Here is a 20,370-nt window from a genome sequence, read left to right as displayed (position 1 = left end):
GTATTTGCCAGATGGCAAGCAAGAAACTCTATTCAAGAAACTAAAATACCTTCTGCATCTCCACTAGGAAACAGCGAGTGCTGTTTTCTAGTGACAGCGTGCTTGCAGCCGGAATGAAACTGTGATAAAAGTCAGTGCAGACAAAGCTCAGCAACTGCAGTGCTAGGTCGTTAAAACCTGCATGCTCTTACTTCCAAGACATAAAGAGCTTTAAAAATTAAGAAGTGCCAAGTGCCTTGATGCAACATTTCTTGAAATAAACCCAGCAGGTTTTCAAAAAGGGGTGCTGTTAACACCTGTCTGCACTAATGCTTGCATCATCAATAGCACTAGTGCAGGGCACAACAGATGAGTATGAAATGTTCCAGAAGGTTTAGCAGAGGCTTAACTTCAAGTCACACTTCTCCTCTATAAAAGAATTGAGAAAATATTTTAAATTTGGTTTATAGCCAAAACTGCAAAGCTGTTTTTGTCAGAAAACATTTCCTTTGCTACTTACTGCACACACATTACCATCGTGCCTTCTCAAGTCAGGCTGCTGAGTGAATTTATTTAAATGATAAGAGAACGTATAGCAACTTTTGTGTAACTAGAGGGGAGTTGCACAGATCTTGCTACTAGACCATTGAAGAGTGAGAATGAGATGAATCCCCTTTTTCTCACTTTTACCATAGACTCTCCAACACATATGGATAGAAACATAACATACATCTTGCCAAAAACACCAGGGAAAGATCTGCTGGTGTACTACTCCAGTGGAGTTCGAGCCTTCACTTACAGCATCAGCAGTGTCACCGGCATCTAACCCAATCTGGTGGTTACTCCACTTAACGCAGCATTGCTCTTTTTTCGGCAGAAGGGGTTAAGAAGCTAGGAGAGACTTTCTTTTAATAGTCCACCCTCCCGAGAAAGCAGAGCGATCTAATCAATCATCCCATTACAAACCTCATTCCCTGCCGTAAACACACCACAAAACTGCTGCAACGGGTATGCTAGATATCCACCTACGAAGATAATCACAACCCATCTAAAAAGGACACTGTTTCTTCCGTTGCCATTCCAGTCTCCCAATGAATTCAGCTTCCACAGGCGCTATTCAACTGCAGCAGGCTACACAGTTCAAAACAGGCAGAGAGCAGACCTAGATTTGCTAAGCTCTTCCACATCTATATTCAGACACTGACAGCAGAAACTCGCAAAGAGAACATAGCTCTTATGTTTTCTCTGGGCCAGGGCTCAATTCCTTCACTTTTAAAAGCACTAATTCCAACATGAATCACTACAGAACGGGTAAATGCTTAAGGAGCATATCTTGTCCATTAAATCTGCTCTACAGGCCTAAAATTAATACAATCATTATAAAAAATTTAGGGCTTTCAAAGCCTCTAAAAGAAGCCATAGAGGGACCTCTGTATATTTGCAAAGCTGTTCCGATATTCACTAAGCTTTTCAAGAATAATGAGGGATCCTTGTTACCTCTGGCAGGATCAGGGCTGGGAACATTTAACATCTCCAGAACACAAACACTGCTCTGGCAACACAGTTCTACCATGAACCATGCAATCTCTAAGCTATGTTGAAAAAAAAAATTTTTTTTTTGATGGGGACTGTCCAGAGTCTAAGACCAATCAAACCGTCCTAAACATACAAAGAAGTCGGGTTTTTTTTTTAGATGATCTGCTGGAGGTCACTGCAACATGAAAATTCACCTTGCCAACACGTCTTTCTCGAACTCACGCTCCAAATCTTTTTGTCAACTTCTGCAAAAGAAATCCTCTACCCACAGTAGTAAAGACACGACAAGAGCCTACCAAGTTTGGAAGAACATATTCAGGCGAAGGCCCACTACGCGAGGGCGGCTGTGAACCTGCCTCTCGTGGGAGCTGGTCAGCCATGTTTATTTTACACGTTTTCTTCTCCGCTAACGAAACAGGCAGCAAAAGAAACAATGCCCCCAGCGCGAGAGAGCCAAGTAGCAGTGTCTAGGGCAGCACTGTATGAACCACACATCACTGCCAAGCATCACAAACGCATCGTTAATCAATTCCATTATTTAAACACCTTTGGAAATCCCGAGACACTTCCCTCAAGCGCAACAGAATTCTGGGTGTTGCAAGATTATTTCCTTACCTCACTGTAAGGTGCGTGTGCTCCCCTTAAGTATCATTTCAGAAGTCGCAAAGATGCCCTCCTCTCCAGTTCGAGGTTTGAGAGACTTTCTAGCATTTATCCAATTTCTACCGCATTTCCCCAGCTTTGCAAGGGGCCTGGTAACAGAATGTTGTCCTATTTGAGCTTCAACCATCATTGTTAAAGTGTCAGATAGGAATATATGAGGGAGAAAGGTAGAATGGACACTGTGAGCACATCTCTCTTTACCTCATTCTAAATAGAAACATAATTTTGACAGAGAGAAACAAGAAAGATACTGTAACTCAGTAGATGCTGTAGATGATATACGCCTTGATGATATATGGAATAAACAGAAGCGGAAAGACACCAGCACTGAGCTGCTAAGCATCCTGAGCTGTGCGGCATTTTTGAATGCTGTACAATACAGCATGACACCCATGAAGGCAGCGCGACGTAGCCTCACGTCAACATGGAGGAGTAACGTGACCAGCTTTACATCATACAGCAAGAGGCAAACGTAAACAGCAAACTGCTCTGGATTTTGTTCAGTTATGCTTATATTGCTGTTGTACACGATGACGGATCACAAACCTATCTGAATGGACTTTTACCTGGCATAAAATTAACTTATCCTCTATTTTCCCCATTAAGATGACAGCTTTCCAGGTGGAAATTGCAGAGCTGTCCATCTTCCAAAGATCAATACCTCCAATGAATCATCTTAGACGGTACCAGCTCTTGCAAAATGCTAACACATACAGTAATGAGAAATCTGATGTCATATCTGGCAGTGTTATTTCGTGTTTACAGAGCCTGACTGGAAAAATTAGGAGTCTGTCCCAAACAAGGTGTTCACTAAAAACTTCCGTGTTTTCCTCTTACACCCATTTGAGGCGAATTGGTGCTAGGTGATCCCTCTGGTAAGAAGGGCATCTACTCAAACGAACAAGGAAACAGCGCTCTGCAAATTCGCTCTTTGCTTAAAACAGCGGCAGACTGCAAACGCGCTACTCTGACCGTATGGTTCATGCGCTCCCACCGAGCGCTGCCCCTCTGCTTCCCGCAGCGGCCCGGTTGTGAGAGGAAGGCCCAGAAATCACGCCAGCGCCAGCGCCGCAGCCGGCACTGCCACTGAACGGCTCCCGAGCCTCCTTCCAGCGCTCACGCCGGCAGGCGCGGGCAGGCCGGGCCGGGCCGGGCCGGGCCGCGACCCGTGCGGCCGGCGGGCCCGACCCCGGCCACCCGCAACCATGAATCGGCAGAGAAAGGCGCCGCCGCGGCCTAGGCGCCGCCGGGCGGCCGCACACGTGGGCCGGGCGGCCGCCGCCGGGCGGTGAGCACATGGGCGCCGCGGGCGGGCAGGGCCCGGCGGGGCGGGGAGGCGGCGCGGCAGGGCCCCGCCGCGCTCTCGGGGGAAATCACATGCTCGCGGCGAGCCGGGGAAGCAACCACGTTGCCTGCGCTGCAGCGGAATGCTGGGAAGGGGAGGCCGCCGCCGCCGCCGCGCGCACACGCGCGCGCGCGCCCCCACCCAGCGCTCGGGGCGCCGCAGCCGCGCGGCCGGGCCGTGCGGGCCGTTCGGAACGTTAGGGCCGCTCGCGCTGCCGCCCCGTAACGGCCGCCGCGCCGCCGCCGAGCCCTCCCCCCCCCCCCCACGCCGGGCCGCGGAGCCGCATGGCCACTGCCCGGACTGCGCCGCGCTCCCCCTCCCCCCGCACACGCTCCCCGCCTCATGGCTACGGAAGGCTCCAACGCTTCCTACTTCCAGCGCCCCCCCGCCCGCCGCTGACACGCGGGGCTCCCCCCCCCGCCGCACCCGGCCCGGCGGCGCGGGGCAGGCCGCGCCGTCCCCACGCCGTGCCGCATGGCGCGGGCGGCCGGGGTGGGGTCGGCGGCGCAGCCTCCTCCCCCCCCCCCCCCGGCCCGGCTCCCTCCCGGCGGCGCCGGCACCCACCTGGCGGCGACTGCCCGTTCACCGTGAGCACGGCGGCGGCGGCGTTCTTCGTCCACGGGTTCACCTTGGGCGGCGGGGCCTCGATGAACTCCCGGCGCCCCGCGCCGCCCGGCTCGCCGCCGTCCTCCGCCTCGCCGCGGCCCTCGCCGCCGCCCGCCCGCAGCAGGCTCTCCTTCTCCTGGTTGTTGCTCTCCTCCTTCTGCTGCTTGGCGCTGGGCGGCCGCGGCGCCGCGGGGCCGCCGTCGGGGCCCATGGGCGGCTCGCCCTTCTCCCGGCCGCCGTCCTGCGGCGGCTTCAGCACCAGGGCGCGCTCCTCGGCGGGCAGCAGCGGGGCGCCGGGCAGCAGCGCCTCCACCTGCGTCGCCATCTGCGCGCCCCCGCCCCGCCGGGGAACTCCCCTCGCACACGGCGCCCCCGAGCCCCGCCGCGCCGCGCTGCCCGCCCCCCCCGCGCCGCCGAGGCAGCCGCAGCAATATGGAGACGCGCGGGGACCACGCGACTGCCGCGGGGGCGCGCGCCGCCCCGGCCCGCCCCGGCCCGCGCGCCCGCCCGCCCGCGCGCGCGCGCGACGCCGCCGAGGGGCGGGGCGGGGCGGGGGCGCGCCCCCACCGGCCGCCCGGCGGCGCGCACGTGCCTGATGCAACGCCCGGCGGCGCAGGGGGCACTTAAAGGGGCCGCGCCCCGGCCCGGCCGCTGCCGCCCCCCCCCGCTGCCTCCCGGCTGCCGGCCGGGCCCCGCGTCCTGGCCGGGGAAACAGGGCCGCGAGCCACTGGAGCGGGCGCGGCCGCTCGCGGCGGGACCCATGGCTCCGGCGAAAGCCGACGCTGCCGGCGGCCGTCAGGGGCGGCGCAGAAATGAAGGCTGCGCACCAGCGTTACATGGTCGTGCTGAGGTGGACGGCGAAGAAACGCGCGGCGGTTTGGGTCTGCTCGGGCCGAAAGAGTTTCCCCAAACGGTGGCGAAGAGGCTGCGGCCCGGCTGTGTTAGGAGGTTGTTCTAGGCCGCCAGCCGTGTGTCTGGCAGTGAGTGATGGTCGCTAACGTCACCAGAAACACGCCTGGGAGCGGTGGTGTTAGGCAGCCCAGTTGCCCAGCTGTGGGCTGCAGAGCAAGCGCTGCTGCTTGCAGTGGGACTCAGGTATCTCCAGACGCGGTAGCCGGCGAGTTGCTTCATCCAGAAAGCAGTGCTGCATCAGGCACTGCGGATCGCCTGGTCTTCAGTGCGAGGTTGAGGAGAGGCAGTTGGCAACAACAGTAATTAAAAAAACTAGTTAGTAAAGCTAGGTAGGAGGAAGATGGGTCAGAGGTTGACTCCATCACATGGTCAAAAACCGTGCAGAAGACAAGGATGAGCCTCGAATGCACCAGAGAAGCTCCATCCACTGCACAAGGCGGTGGTGAACCCTCCTGCGGAGCAGTGCGTGTAATTGTGGTTATCCACGTTCGGGGGTGATGAAATGGAGTGAATGCAGAGGAGGACGACAAAGATGATTGAGTAACGCGATGCATTTCATGGAAAGAGATTAAAGGAGTAGCTTTTTTAACCCAGCAAAGCCTGCATACTTTTATTTGAGGGTGTTAAATAATTGACTGATCTCTAGGTGATGGAGTGTCACTCGTCGCTGTCACTAATGTCTTCAGTATTTGTCCCCCAGTACTTATGGAAGGTGAAAAAGATGGAGTCCAACTCCCATGTATATGCACGCACAAATGATACATGTATGGATGGTAAAGCACAATGTCGAACTAGCATTGCTGTCATCGCTTAGCAAGACTCATCTAATTCACAGTGTCTCTCAGTCGGTGCCTTTTGTTATTCCTAACAAGCCTCACATCACAGGACACTGTCCCACTTGTACCCAGAAAGGTTCATCCAGAGGACCTGGAGTTTCACGTAGCTGCAGAGACATCTGTGCAAACCGTGCAGGAACTTGGACAGCGCAACCAGGCACTGACGGCGTTGCTTCCAGCTGATGGTGCATGGAAAAGAGTGAAAAGCTGGTTCTACAGCTTGACTATTAGAAAGAAAGCACAGGGAGAAAGACAAATGTGAGTTTGGTATCTCATTCTGAAGGGCAATAGCAGCAAAAGTCTAATGGATCCCTGGAGGCTGTTTCAAGCTGTCAGGGCTTCTCCACTGAGATGGTTTTGGCACTCTGTGTCCCTGGGTACCCAGCCACAGTGTGTGCAAGTCATTACTCTTAGCTTATTGCCTAGTTCTAACTTCAGCTGGTGGAGTTCATGTTTCCAGCCCTGAAACGTTGTAGATCGGCAGAACGTAGTGCAAGGAAACTCTCATTCCCTTCCAGCCTCTAAAATGTGCTTTTTTCCCCCAGGAGCCTGTTGACTCCCCCCACGTCACAGAGCACACTCACGTTACTGGACATGGCCACATGCTGCAGCCGCGCGGCTCGCCGTGTCTGTCACATTCCCAAATATATTTAAGAATATGAGCAGTAAATCACAGAGGGAGATTTATGGGAGTTGATTATAACTCTAGAAGACATGGCCACTGGCTTTGATGCCTGGCTGAGTATCCAAAGGGGAGGTTCTGATATCGGAGTTCAGCTTCGCGCCACTTACAGTTAAAATAATACCTGCCATGTCCTGCACCCCGTCGAGCTCAATTCCTTATTTGCCGGGGGGTCATTAGGTTCCCCATCAGCACAGCCCAGGAACTGCGCGGTGCAGCTCCCATCACCTTGGCCCGCTTCCCGGCTAATCAGGCTCCCGGATTTGCCCTCGCTGGGAACCATGTCCCTGGGAGGGGAGGGCAGCCCTTTGCTGCCTGGGGAAGGAGTCACGGCTGGCTGCAGCGAGGGGACGTGCAGCCTGGTGAGATTGCTGCTGCTCTGTCCCCATGGGACAGGGCACGCCAGCCTCGGTCGGGTGGGGGGTGACAGCCCAGGCCGAGCAGCTCTGCTTGCCGCGTGAGCAAGAGGGAGCCGGCGATGGGCGAGAGCCAAACTGGCTCATGGGCTGCAAGGCAGGAGCGGGTTAGGTGAGTCTTACGCTCCACACTCCCTCTGTGGCAAGCCGGACCAAACGCTGTCATAGCTGTAAATGTTATAAAAATAAATTAATGGGCAAGGGGGAAGAAAGGGAAGTGTCCAAGCAAGCATCAAGCTTACGTGCAACCTTTATGCAACAGCCAAGAAGACAAATTGCCTTGCTGCCCTTGGCTAGCTGCCTTTCAAGCCGTGATCCTTTACGTGCGCTCCAGCCGCAGCTTGCTGGGGAGGCGGCTCCCTCTCCGGCTCCGCGAGCGTGCCGTGTGCCCTGCACACAAGCCCAAGCCGGCGTGAACGGACCGGCAGCGCCTAGCAACCTGCACGCGTCCCACTCCTCTGCCGCGTCCTCGCCTCTGCCGGACCCTCTCTGCCCAGCAGACAACATCTGCTGCGCTGGTGGCGGGAGCACTCTGCTCTTTGGCTCCAGGACGAGCCGGAGCTTGGGGCTCGCTGAGAAGCGGCCAAGGAGTCGCTGCCCTTCCATGGCACAGCTCACGGGGCACAAATCCAGATTTGCTTCCCCCGTACCCAGTGAAAGCACCTGCTCGCCACTCTCCAGGCTGCCTCTGCAGCTGATCTCCCCCTCCAGACGCGTCCCTGTGCCTGCCGGGCCCTGCAGAGCCATTTCGCCTGCTGCCTCCCAGCTCGGCGCTTTTCGCCTTGGCACACCGACCGCAGCCGGCGGCCGCACAGCCTCCGAGGGAGCAGTCTCCAGGGAAACTCCTCCGCCGGCATCAGCAGCCGAGGTGCAGCGATTTGGGCAGGAGCTCCCAGCCTGCCCTGGCCTCCCTCTGTGCAGCAGCACGCATCCCCCTGAACGGAGCGGGGCTTGCATGTTTATCACAGATGCCCGGCTGCTTTGACACTGGCTTGGAGGCTTAGAGACATGTTCGGTGGCAGTCATTAACCCCTTTGAGCACCTCTAAGTCTCACCTGACCCTGAATATCCCCTTTTTGTTTCGGCCAGGCCCCCGACCTTACTCGGGGGGCAGCTCTAATTCAGTGTTTGCACTTAGGCCTAGCCTGGTGCAAGGGGGCAGGGGAAGCATTTTCAGCGCAGAGCAGCCGGCGTGCCTGAAATACTCCTTAGCTATATCCTCCTGCCTGTGCTAGCTTTTACGGCAACCCAGCCCCCCTTCCTCAGGTTCCACCTGCCCATTTTTGGCTGTATTCACGCAAGACCCAGGTCCTGTGGGTGGTTTTGACCTCAGGTAATAGCTGTTCCCTCTCAGCCCAAAGCCTTTTTCCCCCTAGTCCTCGTAAAACCCAGAGCAGGATGTTAACAAGCCAACAAGGTGGCTAGTGTTTTAAACTGAGTTACTGATGCGTTTTACCGTTTAGCTAATGTGCTTTAAACAAACACCTTTATGATAAGAGTTTCTGAGCTGAATGGTGTTTAAGAAGATATCAATACCCCTGAGGTGTTTGTGGCCAAACCTGTAGTGTTTTTCTGCTGAGTTAGACGTGTTTGTGAATAGTTAACATTAAAAACAGAAAAAAGGAAACATCTTTTCCACCCTCATTCTCTTCAGCAGTAACGTGAAAACCAGACCTGAGCCCAGCTAGACAACACAGGCCTTTAAACGGGAGCAGCTACACGAGCAAACAGCAGAGCCCGATAGGAGCTGAGAACACAAGATTGACCTTACGGGTTTTTCATAGAGTTTTACTTCAGCTCCTGTGTGGTCCTGAGCACTGACTGCCCAGTAGCAGCCGTAGTGCATGGAGCGTGCTCCTGACCACATCTCCTTTCGCTTCATCCAGAGGCTGTGCCCACGCTAGCGTTAGCCCAGGTCGGCAGCGCCCTTTTGAAGTGAACCTCCTAATTGCTCCCAAGCACCTTTAGGGCAGTTTATTCACTGCCGAGGAGTGCTGATTGCTCTGCTACCCGGCGAGGTGAATAGATGCAAACCCAAGCTTTAAACGCGGACAGCAAATTATTAAGGATCAGGCATGCTTTGAAAAAGAGAAAGGGGATTTTGCCAAGGAAAACCCAGACTTCCTATCCTGAGTCATATGCTTTGAATTATTTACGTAGTTGTTGTTGGTCTGTGATTTCTGCCAGGCAGGAATGCTGTTTGGGACAACACATCCAAGGTTATGCAAATTTCCCTACAGCAGCTCTTCAGACTGCCGCGTTCAGGCTAAGTCATCTGCCCCAGATATTCGTCATATCTGCTCTTCTCCCAAGTGACTTGCAAATTCAGCATGAGCGACCAAACCGCAGGATCACCTTTGACATCCACAGAGGAAAAGCTTTCCAAAGGATACCTAGACCTTATTGGTATTAGAGAAGTCTGACAGAGCAGCGCATTGGTGTATCCAAACAGTGACTGGTCATGTGGGACAGTTCCTGACAAAATTGTTAGTACCCAGGTTGTTGTATTAATCCTTTTCATCCAAACCGGACCAAGCTGATATTAAAAATAAATGACTCTCAGTGGCACTGGATTGCTGTAAAGTGTGGGTTTTCACCTGGCTGCGTGCAAGGATCTGGAAAGCCCAGGACCGTCCCCAGGTCTCTGTGCCACCCGGTACAACACGAAGATCTACCTGGGCATTCTCAGTTTCAGAAACACTGACATTTTCAGACATCAGACATTTCCCATTGAAAAATAACCATCTTACCCTACATATTTGCATCATGAAACGCTAAACCAAGCACTTCAGTTTGGGCCAGGCTCTGCCCCGCACGGGGAGGAGAGCCTGAAGCGGCGTCCCGATGGGCAGCCCCAGCCGTGGCTGGTTGAGATGAGGCTGCTGGCAAGTCTGGGTCACGCCGTGACGGCAGGGCCTCCCGACCCGGCAGGCACACGTGTGGCACGCTGTGGCCACCACGGAGGGCTGGAGTATTTCTAAAAAGAAACACCCCAACCCTTTTATTCTACCCCCCCAAACAGTGGCATTTCCACCAAAACAAAGTGCCTGTTCCCGCAGGTTTCTCCTGCAGCAACGGCCTCCAACATTTCCTTTTTTAAGCCAGCTTTGAAGCTCTCCTTGCTGAGGGTTTTTAACTGCAGGGCTCGCACCACTGCTGCAGGGAGAGGGCTGAGGCCACCCGGGCGGCCCCGGCAGCCAGCCGGCCCCGTGCGACCTCCAGGAGAGACGGTGCCGCGCGAGCGAAGGACGCGAGGTGGCCCAAGGCGAAGGGGACGCTCGCTTGCGCAGTCCCATGAGGCAGCTTACCAGAAGTTCAGCTCTCTCACGCAGACACAAAAGCACAAAAGAGCACAGAGCAGCAAACTCCCGACTTCTGCCAAGGCGAGGGAATCAGAATATACCGAGTACCCACATCTTTTTCTTTTTTTTTTGTCTGCAGCCTTGTGATTTAGAGAGATCCGAGATACTCCTTGGCTTAGAGATAAATGTACTTGTACTCTTCCAGCAAAACATATGAGTGATCAGCAGGAAGAGCGAATGCATCCATGCTAATAAGTAATTTTCAACCTACATGATGAAATGGCAGACACTAACGAGCTCCATTCGGTTCCCATTAAAAAGTGCTTTTGCTTAGCAGGTCTCCACCGCCCAGACTCTCAGGCTCAGCAGTCTGCTCTTCTAGCCCAGGCCGAAGAGACGGTGCTGCTCAAGCTGCCCATGCTGGGTGCAGGCTGGAAACCAGCTCTTGTCAGCTCCGCAGAGCCACCATTCTGCACATCTTCTGCGTCCGCTGGAAAGCAGTGCTGCAAACGTGTTATATTGAGAATGCAGGCACTGCATGTATTTTCCTGGTGTGAAAAAGCGATATTTAAATGAGGGTAAATATCCCATAATTAAAAATATGAAACCTGCTATGCAGTCTTTGCACTTTTTTTAATGAATGCATTGAGGGAAAAAATAAATCAAATCATAACTGCCTCTATCACGAGAACTTTTCCCTCCAAAAGCCACAGTTCTTGTAGAAGTCTCCCAAAGCTAATAAATAACCTTGTCTGCTCTAGGAAAATTTCGAAAGCATCCCCATTTCCTAGTTCTTGATGACATTGGCTGCAGAAAGCAATATCTCCCTCTGCTATACCTCTAGACCAGAATTTCCCACCCCATATATTTTGCTGCATGTGTCAGCCCAAGGTTGCTTAACATGTCCCCTAAGTAATTTCTATTTCCAGGTGTTTGTAAAAACATGACAAAATTTGACCACTGAGGCTGACATTTTCCGTGACGGATATTTATCTCACATGGACACTGTTCCCTCCTTCCCTCTGTGCCGCCCTCTGCCTTCAGAAATTGCAGCAAAAATATTTCAGACTTCTACAAACAGAAATTAGTCCCAAATGCTCTAGCAATGTTTTTCAAAATGCTTTAAGGTCTCTGGGCTTTAGATGAGACTTGAACCTAGCTGGTTGCTAGGAGTGCTGCACTTTTTTATCCAGTTCCTGCAGAAAAGACACATCTGTGGATCTTCAAAGGGGAAAAAATATTGAATTTACATATTGTCAAGAGAGACTCATCAGAAAGAAGTGATTCTCAGAGAAGCTCATCTCCACCGGCATCCTGCCTCCCCTCCGAGATCCTGGGCTGGCCGGAGTAGCCCGGCAGGGCCCTGGGGAAGCTGGCTGGCTCGGCCCAGCATGGCATGTGCCCTTCCCACGGAGGAACGGAGCAGGCGACAAATGGGCTGTGAGGCCCAAGTGTCCACGTTTCTCTGGCATCAGCATGTCACGCTAGAGCTTGCCAGGGACATCCATCTTCTTCCTGCCTCATGCCTAATGTGCAGGGAGATACCAGCCAGCAGCTGGTCCATGGAGCAACATTAATTCACACGGTGGCAGCTTGTGCAGGTGACCTAAAAGCTCCCAAAGACTCAAGGTGAGAATCAATAAGATTTACAAGTGGATTTTCTGGGATATTTTCCTCTAAGCACCTGAGGATAATTAACAGCCAAAAGGCTCAGAGTCAACCACCGAAGTTATGAAATACTAAATCAGAGGCAGCTCCCATCAGCTTCGGTCGCTCCCTGTGTGGGTTATATGTACATGATAAAACCATCATCAACGCATGTCCACAAATTCTCTCTTTTCCCATGGCATTCCTGCTGCTTTCAGTGGCTGGTAGTTATTTAAATGTTGTTTTACCCCTCTGCAGTCAAAGCAAAGCCCTGGGCCTCGCTATTCAAATCTCACCCTGAGCCATGACACAGTTACATTGCTGCCGGGTGTTTCTCTGGCAGGCAGTATGCTGGGAGCTGTGCGCTGCACCGGTTCGTGGGGATCCAACAGCGGCTGTTCTTCTCCTTTGATAGGCAGGGGATTCAGCGGAAAACAAGATTAAAAGTGGAAAGTCTCCACTTGTTCTGGGTGCTAGAATTCAGATTTTTGGCCCCTGATTTTTGCCAGTACCAGGCATCATACTGTGACGCTCTTGTTTCCAAGCACAGCCACGTCGGCACTGGTGCCAGGCGCAAAGAGCTTGTGCATCCCAGGTGCTGGTGGGCGTCACGGTGGGGGCCGAGAGGAGGAGGAATCGGGCAGGAAACCTGGCGGAAAGCGTGTCCTGAGCACTGGGACTGAAGCCACCTGCCCGGTCTCGCAGAGGAGCGGGGCGGAGAGCTCTCCCGCACCCAGCAGCCGGCGCAGGAGCAGCGGCAGAGGGCCCGTGCGCAGCCGCTGCCCTGCCGGCGCAGCTGGCATGCGGGCCCAGAGTGCTGTCCGCCGCACCGATCGCATCCCTCTGCGTGTGAACGGAGGGGCCAAACCGCAGGCAGCTCCCGGTCTGGCTGTTTCTGACTCACAGGCACAACTGCACCTTCCCCTAGGCCCCGAGAGGAGCCGCGCAGAGCCACCGCAGCTCCCGTGCAAACGCGGATCCCACTCGGCCAGATGCGTCTCCGCTCCTTCCCTGCTCACGTTCCAGAGAGGTTTCCACACTGAGCTCATTTTCCCATCTTTCCTCGCTGCGGGTACCTCTCAGCAGGCCGCGAACGCACTGGGGAGAACGCTCCGTCGTGCACGGACGCTGCCCCGCCGGCCGACACCGCTCTCCGGAGCAATGAGCCGTTGGGGCCAGCTCGCGTGGCCCCAGCACGCAGCATCCCCGGGCAGCCAGGCTGGGGGTTCCGGGGTGCATGGGGGCCGCGGCACCAGCCAGCTCCACGCATCCTCTCCTCGCTGCTCGGGGCCCCACGGAGGTGTCCTGCAGCCAGCTGGGCTCCCCGGCTGTAGCTGCTCCCCTGGCCTCACCAGCGACATGTTTGCTTCCCCAGATATTTAATTTTCTGGTAGAGAGGAAACCTCAGCCTGCTGAATCATGAGCTGATCCAGCTCTACCACCAGGTTGAAGGCCCGTGGAGTGAGAGCTGTGAGCTGGGCGCAAAGCACAGCCAAAGCATGAGTGCTTCCTGCCCCTGCCTGCTTCCTCCCAGTGCCTCTGAGTTGAGCTGGGGACAGTCCTCTTGGCCAGGACGCTGGCACAGCGGCCAAGCCTGCCGTGGCCTCCCGATAACACCCCGTCAGCAGCTGATCAGCGAGTCAGAGGTAAAAGGGTTTCAGCAAAGTGCAGTGCCAGCACCCAGCCCCGGGTACTATTGTACAAGCACAGCCCATGGGACACAGAGGGGGATTAAGAGATCTGGGACAACAGCAGGCCTGTGTATACAAACATGATGGCTAAAAGGGCTCATATTCGTGCTTTGTCCCCAGGGAAGTCATCAGTGATGGGAATCAAGTTTTGGCCGGGTGGACACGCAGCATCCAGCTGTATTTTAGCCCTTCTGCCTGCCACTGCTGCCACTGGGGCTGCCAAGCCGGGGAAGGCAGAATGAGACTGGCCCTAGCAATGGGAACCTGCTACCCCCGATCCCCTCCCTGCGTAGACCTGGACTGGGGATGTGAAATAAAGCCATAGTTCCTGGAAAATCATAGGGAACTTTCTGGCTATCAAGTGGCACTAAGTTGGAGGACCTAACCCGGCCCTGCAGATGGGAGCGATGGAAAGGAAGTGTTTGGTCAGTGCTTTAAAAACTGCTACTGCAGTCAGCCCTCTTGCTGTCGCTACGGGAAAGGACCAGTAGCCTCAAAGGCATGAACTGGAGTATTTCTAATTTACCTCCGACTATGGCAAGTCTACTTCCACGGCTCCAGGGGCAAACAAGACTACGGTACACTCATGGACATGCAGCTGCAAACATTCCAGAAGCATCCCGGCTCCACTGCTCATGGAGAGCCAGTACAGGTGTGGGCAAGGAACCATAAATCTAAGCATAGGGAGGCAATATTTTATGACTTTATTCTCACTCTTGACTCTTCTACCTCTGTACTCCCCAGCAAGTGCCGGTTATTGACAGCCAAGTGAGATACAAGGGGAAAGAAACCCCCTCCCAAGGACTAGAGACATCCTCTGCTTCCAAAGCTGTCTGTGGAAATTAATGTGGGATGGAAAGTTTAGTTACCAGGCTAGGGGCTGTGTTCTGGACTGGTACTTTCATTTTTATCAAATATATGAAGTAATTGAAGAAGTCTCAATCACTTTAGTTGACGGAGGTTGTTGGGGTGGTGATGACTACTGACCAACTCCCGCCCAGTTGGGTAAAAGGGACTTCAGGGCCGCAGCCGGTCAGAAGATATTTAATGCAAAGAAGCACAGGCCTGGAGTGTCCCAGCTGCCTCCGGCATGGCCAAGGTAGTGAGGAGGACAGGAGCAGCATGGTATGGGATGTTATACTGCAAAGGGCACTGCAGCTCCTCCTGACACAGGGTAACAAGAGACCACAAAGTGACAATGCTGGGGAGTAAGTGTAGATGGCTGGGAATCAGATCCCTCAACCCGAGAGCAAAGTCACCCCCCTGGATGCTCTGGCACCATGGTGTGGTCAAGGAGAGAGCACCCGAATGGGACGCCGTGGAGCTAATCCTGGGCACATGACTGCTCTCAGCCTCAGTGTCCTGGTCTCTAAAATGGGCTAATCAAGCTCACCTTCCCTCTGTAACTCTTGAAGCTCAGCCAGTGAAAATGCTGAAACAGCTGCATGACGTAGCTCTCCTCAGAAGCCAAATACCTGCTGGAGGAATATGCACATTCTCTGGATTAGGTGCTGTTTGTTTCAATAGGAGACAGAATTAAGATATATTAGCATATATATTTATAAAACGCACACATATTTTTATATATATGTACACAGAGGAATCATAATGACATGCGCTGGATCTGTGACCACTGAAGGACACAAAATACAATGCGTTTCTTCATCTTAATTTGCCCAACTCCCATCACAAAAAGTAGGTGATATCCCTCAAGTATAAAAAGTCTATTGAAAACCTTTTCTGCTGTTCTCTTTGGCAGTGAGTAGTAGCTGGAGGTGAGGTGTTTATTTTTAGCATCTTGGATGTTAAGATAAGCTGGGTGGGCTGGCTCTGTTATGGGCAGAGGAGGATGGAAAGAAGAAATCAAAGACAGGGTAGCTGTTCTAATTTCACCCTCTTCTCATTCCAGAGCTTCCCGGGGAAGGATTTCCTTAGCGTGTCTTGGTGACAATTGAGGAGACAGCACAGCTAGATACCAACACTTCCCTCTGGAGTCAGCGTTACCTTGCTATCCCTGCCAGAGACGGAGGAAATGCAAACAGAGCAGCTCCTCAGCTGTCTCTGCGCTCGTCTTCCAATGACACAGTGAAAAAACCTCAAGAGCAATCACATCTCGTGCTCACGTTCAAACAGGCCCTCTCGTGCGTGCCAGCCCCTGCAGACGCCTCCTCTCCCAGCAGCTGGGTTCCCCCAGAGGCTGTTTTTGGAGGTTTCATTTGCTACTATCAGTTTTATATCAAGGACTGGAAAATGAAAGAAAAACAGAGCTGTATCTGCTGGCTGGGTGAGGCCCTGCCTCGCATCTTCCCTCGAGCCGCTGAACAGATTTGTCTCCCTCGGTGGCACCGTCTCTTCTCCAGCAGGCGAAGGCCCCGTGGGTGGGAGAGCAGCCACCGGATGCTCACGTACGCTGCCTTACGCCATGTGGATTGGCACTGCTCTCACTGAAGGACCAGTCAATTTTCCGGCTTGCTTTTTAGCTTGGAAGAAGCAGAATTTGAAAGTGGGTTTCGCTGTGGTTCGGCTGCCTGAGTTGGTAATGACGAGAGCTTTGCACCCTCCAGAGAGGGTGACAGTGCTGACTTTTAAGAGAGGGCTCCTCCTGGCAGGGAGTTTGTTAGACTTTGAAGTTAAATCATAAGCAAAAATAATGCAACATGAAGGTGCACGCAGTCTGCGCCAAGACTTCTTGTCTATCTTTCAGCCTGGTAGATCTTCATGCTTCTCATCTAACCCCAGTTGTTCCTAAACACATTCTCATCTAACAGCAAGCCGGGCCAGCACTTCAGAGTGGAGACAGACAGGAGCCAGGCAGTGCCACACTCCACTCTTCGGAGAGAGCCACCTTTCAGGTCCTCTCCTTCTGCAGAAGATGGGGGAAAGCACATTTCCCCTTGCCACCCCTGCAAGTTACTTCTGAACTCCTGCAAAGAAATCTTTTCTCTGGTTTAGTACTGCCAGCCCAAACTAGACACAGCACCAGCCCAAGGCAATGCTAAGGGCTTTCCAGGTTTTCAGAAACCCTCTGCAGGGATCTATGGCCTAAAACAAGATTACCCCAGAAGTCTGCAGGCCAAGAGAGACATCTTTACACTTGAGACAGTTTTTCTTCAGCTCGTTTCCAGTCTACAGGCTTATCTTATTATTTTGTAATTCCTCTCCTAAAGATGCAAAACTAAAGCCTTTGCCAAACCAAAACATCTCCGCAGTTTATCTGAGCTTAGCAAAGCAGGCGAAGGCGGCCCGGAGCGTGGCACGGCACGGCAGCCGGAGCTCCGCGGAGCAGCAGGGGAAGGTTAACGCTGCCGGGGCCGAGACCTTCCCCGGGCAACAGGAGAGTCGGAAGCAGCATCAGAGACCGCAACCGGTGTTGCATCCGGGGAGCAGGTATTTGTGCTACTGCCCTGGTTAATAGGCACGTTGCTTCTTGCTGCTCTTTCCACGTACCTGGCGGACAAGTGTTTCTGCAAGCTGGCCTCCAACGTGCAAGTCCAGCCAGATCTTCCTCAGCACGAGCGGAGGGAGCCAGGCACAGGGCTGCGCGAGGGGAGCTGGGGCTCATCGCAGTGCCGCCGCATGCAGGACCCAGCCAGCAGCAGCGCTCACCTGTGCCGGGGCTGCACCCGCGCCCCGCAGAGCCGCACACCCAGGGGCCTCGGGCTCCCGTAGCTTAGCCCAGCCGCCGCGCCGAGGCCTTTTCCGCAGTCAGGGAAGCTGAAGCAGCTGGCCTGGCTGCACAGGGCCACCAAAGAAGGGAAAACCCACCACAGCATCGGGCCCTGCGCGCGCGTGCCTCCCCTCTGGAGCCTGCCAGCTCGCCAGTCTCCAGTTTCTCTTCCCAGCAGGTCCAAGGCTGTTTCGCCCAACACGCTCCCTCCAGGAGGCACGAGCCAGGCCGCTCCGTGCGGCACTGCAACTACCGCACCAGCGCTGGCCATCTCCGTGGCTTTACTACCTTAGCTGTTAATTTAATAACTTACTTTACTGAGCCTCATTAAGGCACCCTCCTGCCTTTCCTCATGCAGTGACAACGCGTTAGGATTGTCAATAATACTGCGGAGGCCAGGGCGTCCAGCTGCTGGCACTCACGCTAACCGTGGGGTGTGCGGGCACGTCTTTGGTTTGGTCTTCAGCCAAATACAGATGCCTCTTCCCAGGGGTCTGCCAGCAGCGATCCCACGCTCCCGGGCAGCCCTGGGGGACCAAATATTTCAATAGCGCCCCTTTCCCAAACAGGGCATCTGGAGTGAGGTAGGGACCGTGACGGCTGTGGAGGGACGATTTGGGATGTCACCACCCTTCCACAATGCAGCAGAAGATGTTTTGGCCCCAAGCGTCACTGTTTCAAAAGCTTTGCCTGGGGAAGCTGATCTCCATGCAACCCCTCTAGTGACCCGCTTGCGCGTGTGATAGCTCCAAACACTGGAAAAACCCCCAGAGAAAGAGTGAGGTTGCATTTAGATGCTCACGTCTAAACATTGAACATATTGAATAACACCTTTCACCACATCTTGAGAGTCTGCTGGCTGTTGGAGGGCAATCCCAGCCCTTCATCTTCTCTGGAGACCCTCGTGCTTCTGGCCTGTCCCAGTTCCCACTCCGAGGGGCAGGACGAAGCTGGGAGCTGGTTCCTGGGCCAGACCTAGCCCAGGAGCACCGGCTGGCCTTCAGGGCCGCAGCACGAGCAGCGAGGATCAGCCCTTCCCTCCTTCCAGAGACTGACCCGCTCCCCAGGCCATGGAAATGGCCCATTCCCTCGGCAGAGGCCAGGGACTGCGACCCGCTTGGTGCTGCTGTGCAGATAGGCAGGCTGCAAATAGCACAGCTCACGTGGAGAGGGGAGATAGCACGGCCGGGATCCCAGCTTGGGCCGCTCGGGACAGGGCGAGACAGATGAATGAGCCAGCAGTCCTCTGCCCACGATAAAAGCAGCCTCGCGGCCCCAGCACCCACGGGTGTAATCAGGAAAGGGCAGCCTCAGCGCTTAACTGCATCTGCGGCGGGCCAGGCTGGGTGGGGTGACACAGGCACCCAGGACCCAAGCACTGGAGATAATTCGGCACCCCAGGAGGCAGAGCTGGCAAGAAGGAGAGGTGGATGGAGTCTATGCAGGGAGAGTTTCTCACCGAGGCAGATGCTGATGCAGCTAAGGGAATCGTGCCAAAGCAGGGAGGCTCCCCGCACAGCCCTGTCCTCTGGGAACCAGAAATGTTAGTGCTCCCATCCCTGCTCCAGGCTCCACAGTCAGAGAAACCCCCCTTCCAGGGAGAGAAGAGCCAGGGAGTAAAGGAGAGAAGTTTTGGGGAAGATCAGGGCAGCTGGAGGATGAAGACAGGGGCGTTACAGGGGAGCATTGCCCAGCAGGCACAGCGCAGACCCAGGAGCTGGGGCTCCCTGTTGCTGCCTGCAACGAGGTGCCCAGCTCTGGGGTCTGAGGACTTTGCTGGCTACCACCTACCTGCTTGCCCACCCTCCCAGCAGGAGCTGCTCCACCAGCAAGAGCTCCGTGCTCTTTGTTTTTAAAGGAAAAAAAAAAAACCCACCAAACAGGGTGTTACCAGAGCCAGGAGGGCTGGAGAAGATGCTCCCTGCTGGGGCTATGGCTTTTGCCTAGCATTTCTTTCGGAGTAGCACAGCCCCAAGCCTGCATCCAGCTGGTTGTGAAGCGCTGGACATTTGCCAGCCCCAAGCCGTGACTCAACAAAACTGCGTCCCTGTAGACAGGCATCTCTGAGGGGGTTTCCTCAGCCCTCTCCCCAGATCATCCCTCCTGGCATCACCCCAACTCTTGGTGCAGAGGAACAGCCCTGGCTGCCATGGTCACCCTGGGCCAGGATGCGCGGGCCTGGGGCTCTGGCTGGAGAGCTGAGCTCTGAGATGCTGGGGCAGGAGCCTCTGGGGAAAAAAAAGCACCAGAAACCTTGCTCCTGGCTGGCACAGCCTGGTGCTTTGCCCTCCCCTGGACTTTTTGCAAAGGGTTTTTTCCAGGGCCCTGCTTCCCTCCTGCAGGTGCCAGGGCTTCTCTCAAGAGGGAAGAGAAGCTGCCAGGTGAAACAGCCAGGAGCACAGGAGGAATCGCTCATCCTGCACAGGAGGCAGGATGGCACGGGATGGGAGAACACCAGCTTTGCGAGGCCAGGGTCTCCCCTGGGCTGTCTCATGCTGTCCCCGCAGAGCCCTGGCAAGGCCAAGCAGGCTGCTTCAGGTTGCTCGGGGTCATTGGACAGGGAGCAGCCACGAGCACGCTTGAATTTGCCAGTGTTGCCAGGGAGCAGACAGCAGCTGCTGCCGCAAAAGGGTGTGGGGTGCAGGACCCAGCTGGAGCAGGTGCCTTCCCATCCCTGCAAGGAAAATGTGCTTTAGGAAGAAACACTGCTGCAGACTTCTTCCAGCCTGAGGCCTGGGAGCTGGAGAGCCCTGGGGACGGCAGGGCCAGGGATGCAGGCTGAGCCCGGCTCTGCTGCCATCTGCCGCTCAGAGCCTGGCAGGGACCAAACACCGCCCATCTCAGAGAAACACAGAAAACAGATTTTTCATCAGCTGGGGGATGTCTCTGATCTGAAGAGGTTAAAACAAGCCCTTTCCCTAGCTCTGAAGGGAGGCGTCTTACCTGCAGGGACAAAGTTTGCTCAAAAAGCAGCTAGCCCGGGGCAGCAAGAGCTGTCTGCTCAGACAGCCGTGTGCTGAGAGTTTCCTGCCTGGCTTAAGCCCAGAAAAAAAATCTCAGGAACACATCAGGACATTTGCAAGGTGTC

The 20,370-nt window shown here is 54.8% G+C and overlaps 1 protein-coding gene across 5 annotated transcripts in view; it reads right to left on the bottom strand.

The window, feature by feature from the left end:
* LARP1 (La ribonucleoprotein 1, translational regulator) overlaps nucleotides 1-4,676 on the bottom strand; it is a 54,676-nt gene extending 50,000 nt beyond the window's left edge. For 3 of the 5 annotated variants that reach the window (XM_064520906.1, XM_064520908.1, XM_064520909.1), the window contains exon 1: nucleotides 4,088-4,675. In XM_064520906.1, the coding sequence (XP_064376976.1) occupies nucleotides 4,088-4,454 (367 nt within the window). In that variant the 5' untranslated portion in view covers nucleotides 4,455-4,675. Of the gene's footprint in view, nucleotides 1-4,087 lie in introns of all 5 variants that reach the window. The other 2 variants (XM_064520907.1, XM_064520910.1) reach the window with 1 other exon arrangement.
* Nucleotides 4,677-20,370: the final 15,694 nt, after the last annotated feature.

This window comes from Dromaius novaehollandiae, chromosome 15 (genome assembly GCF_036370855.1).
Source record: "Dromaius novaehollandiae isolate bDroNov1 chromosome 15, bDroNov1.hap1, whole genome shotgun sequence".
Lineage (NCBI taxonomy): Eukaryota > Metazoa > Chordata > Aves > Casuariiformes > Dromaiidae > Dromaius > Dromaius novaehollandiae.
This window is presented reverse-complemented; position numbering and strand designations above follow the sequence as displayed.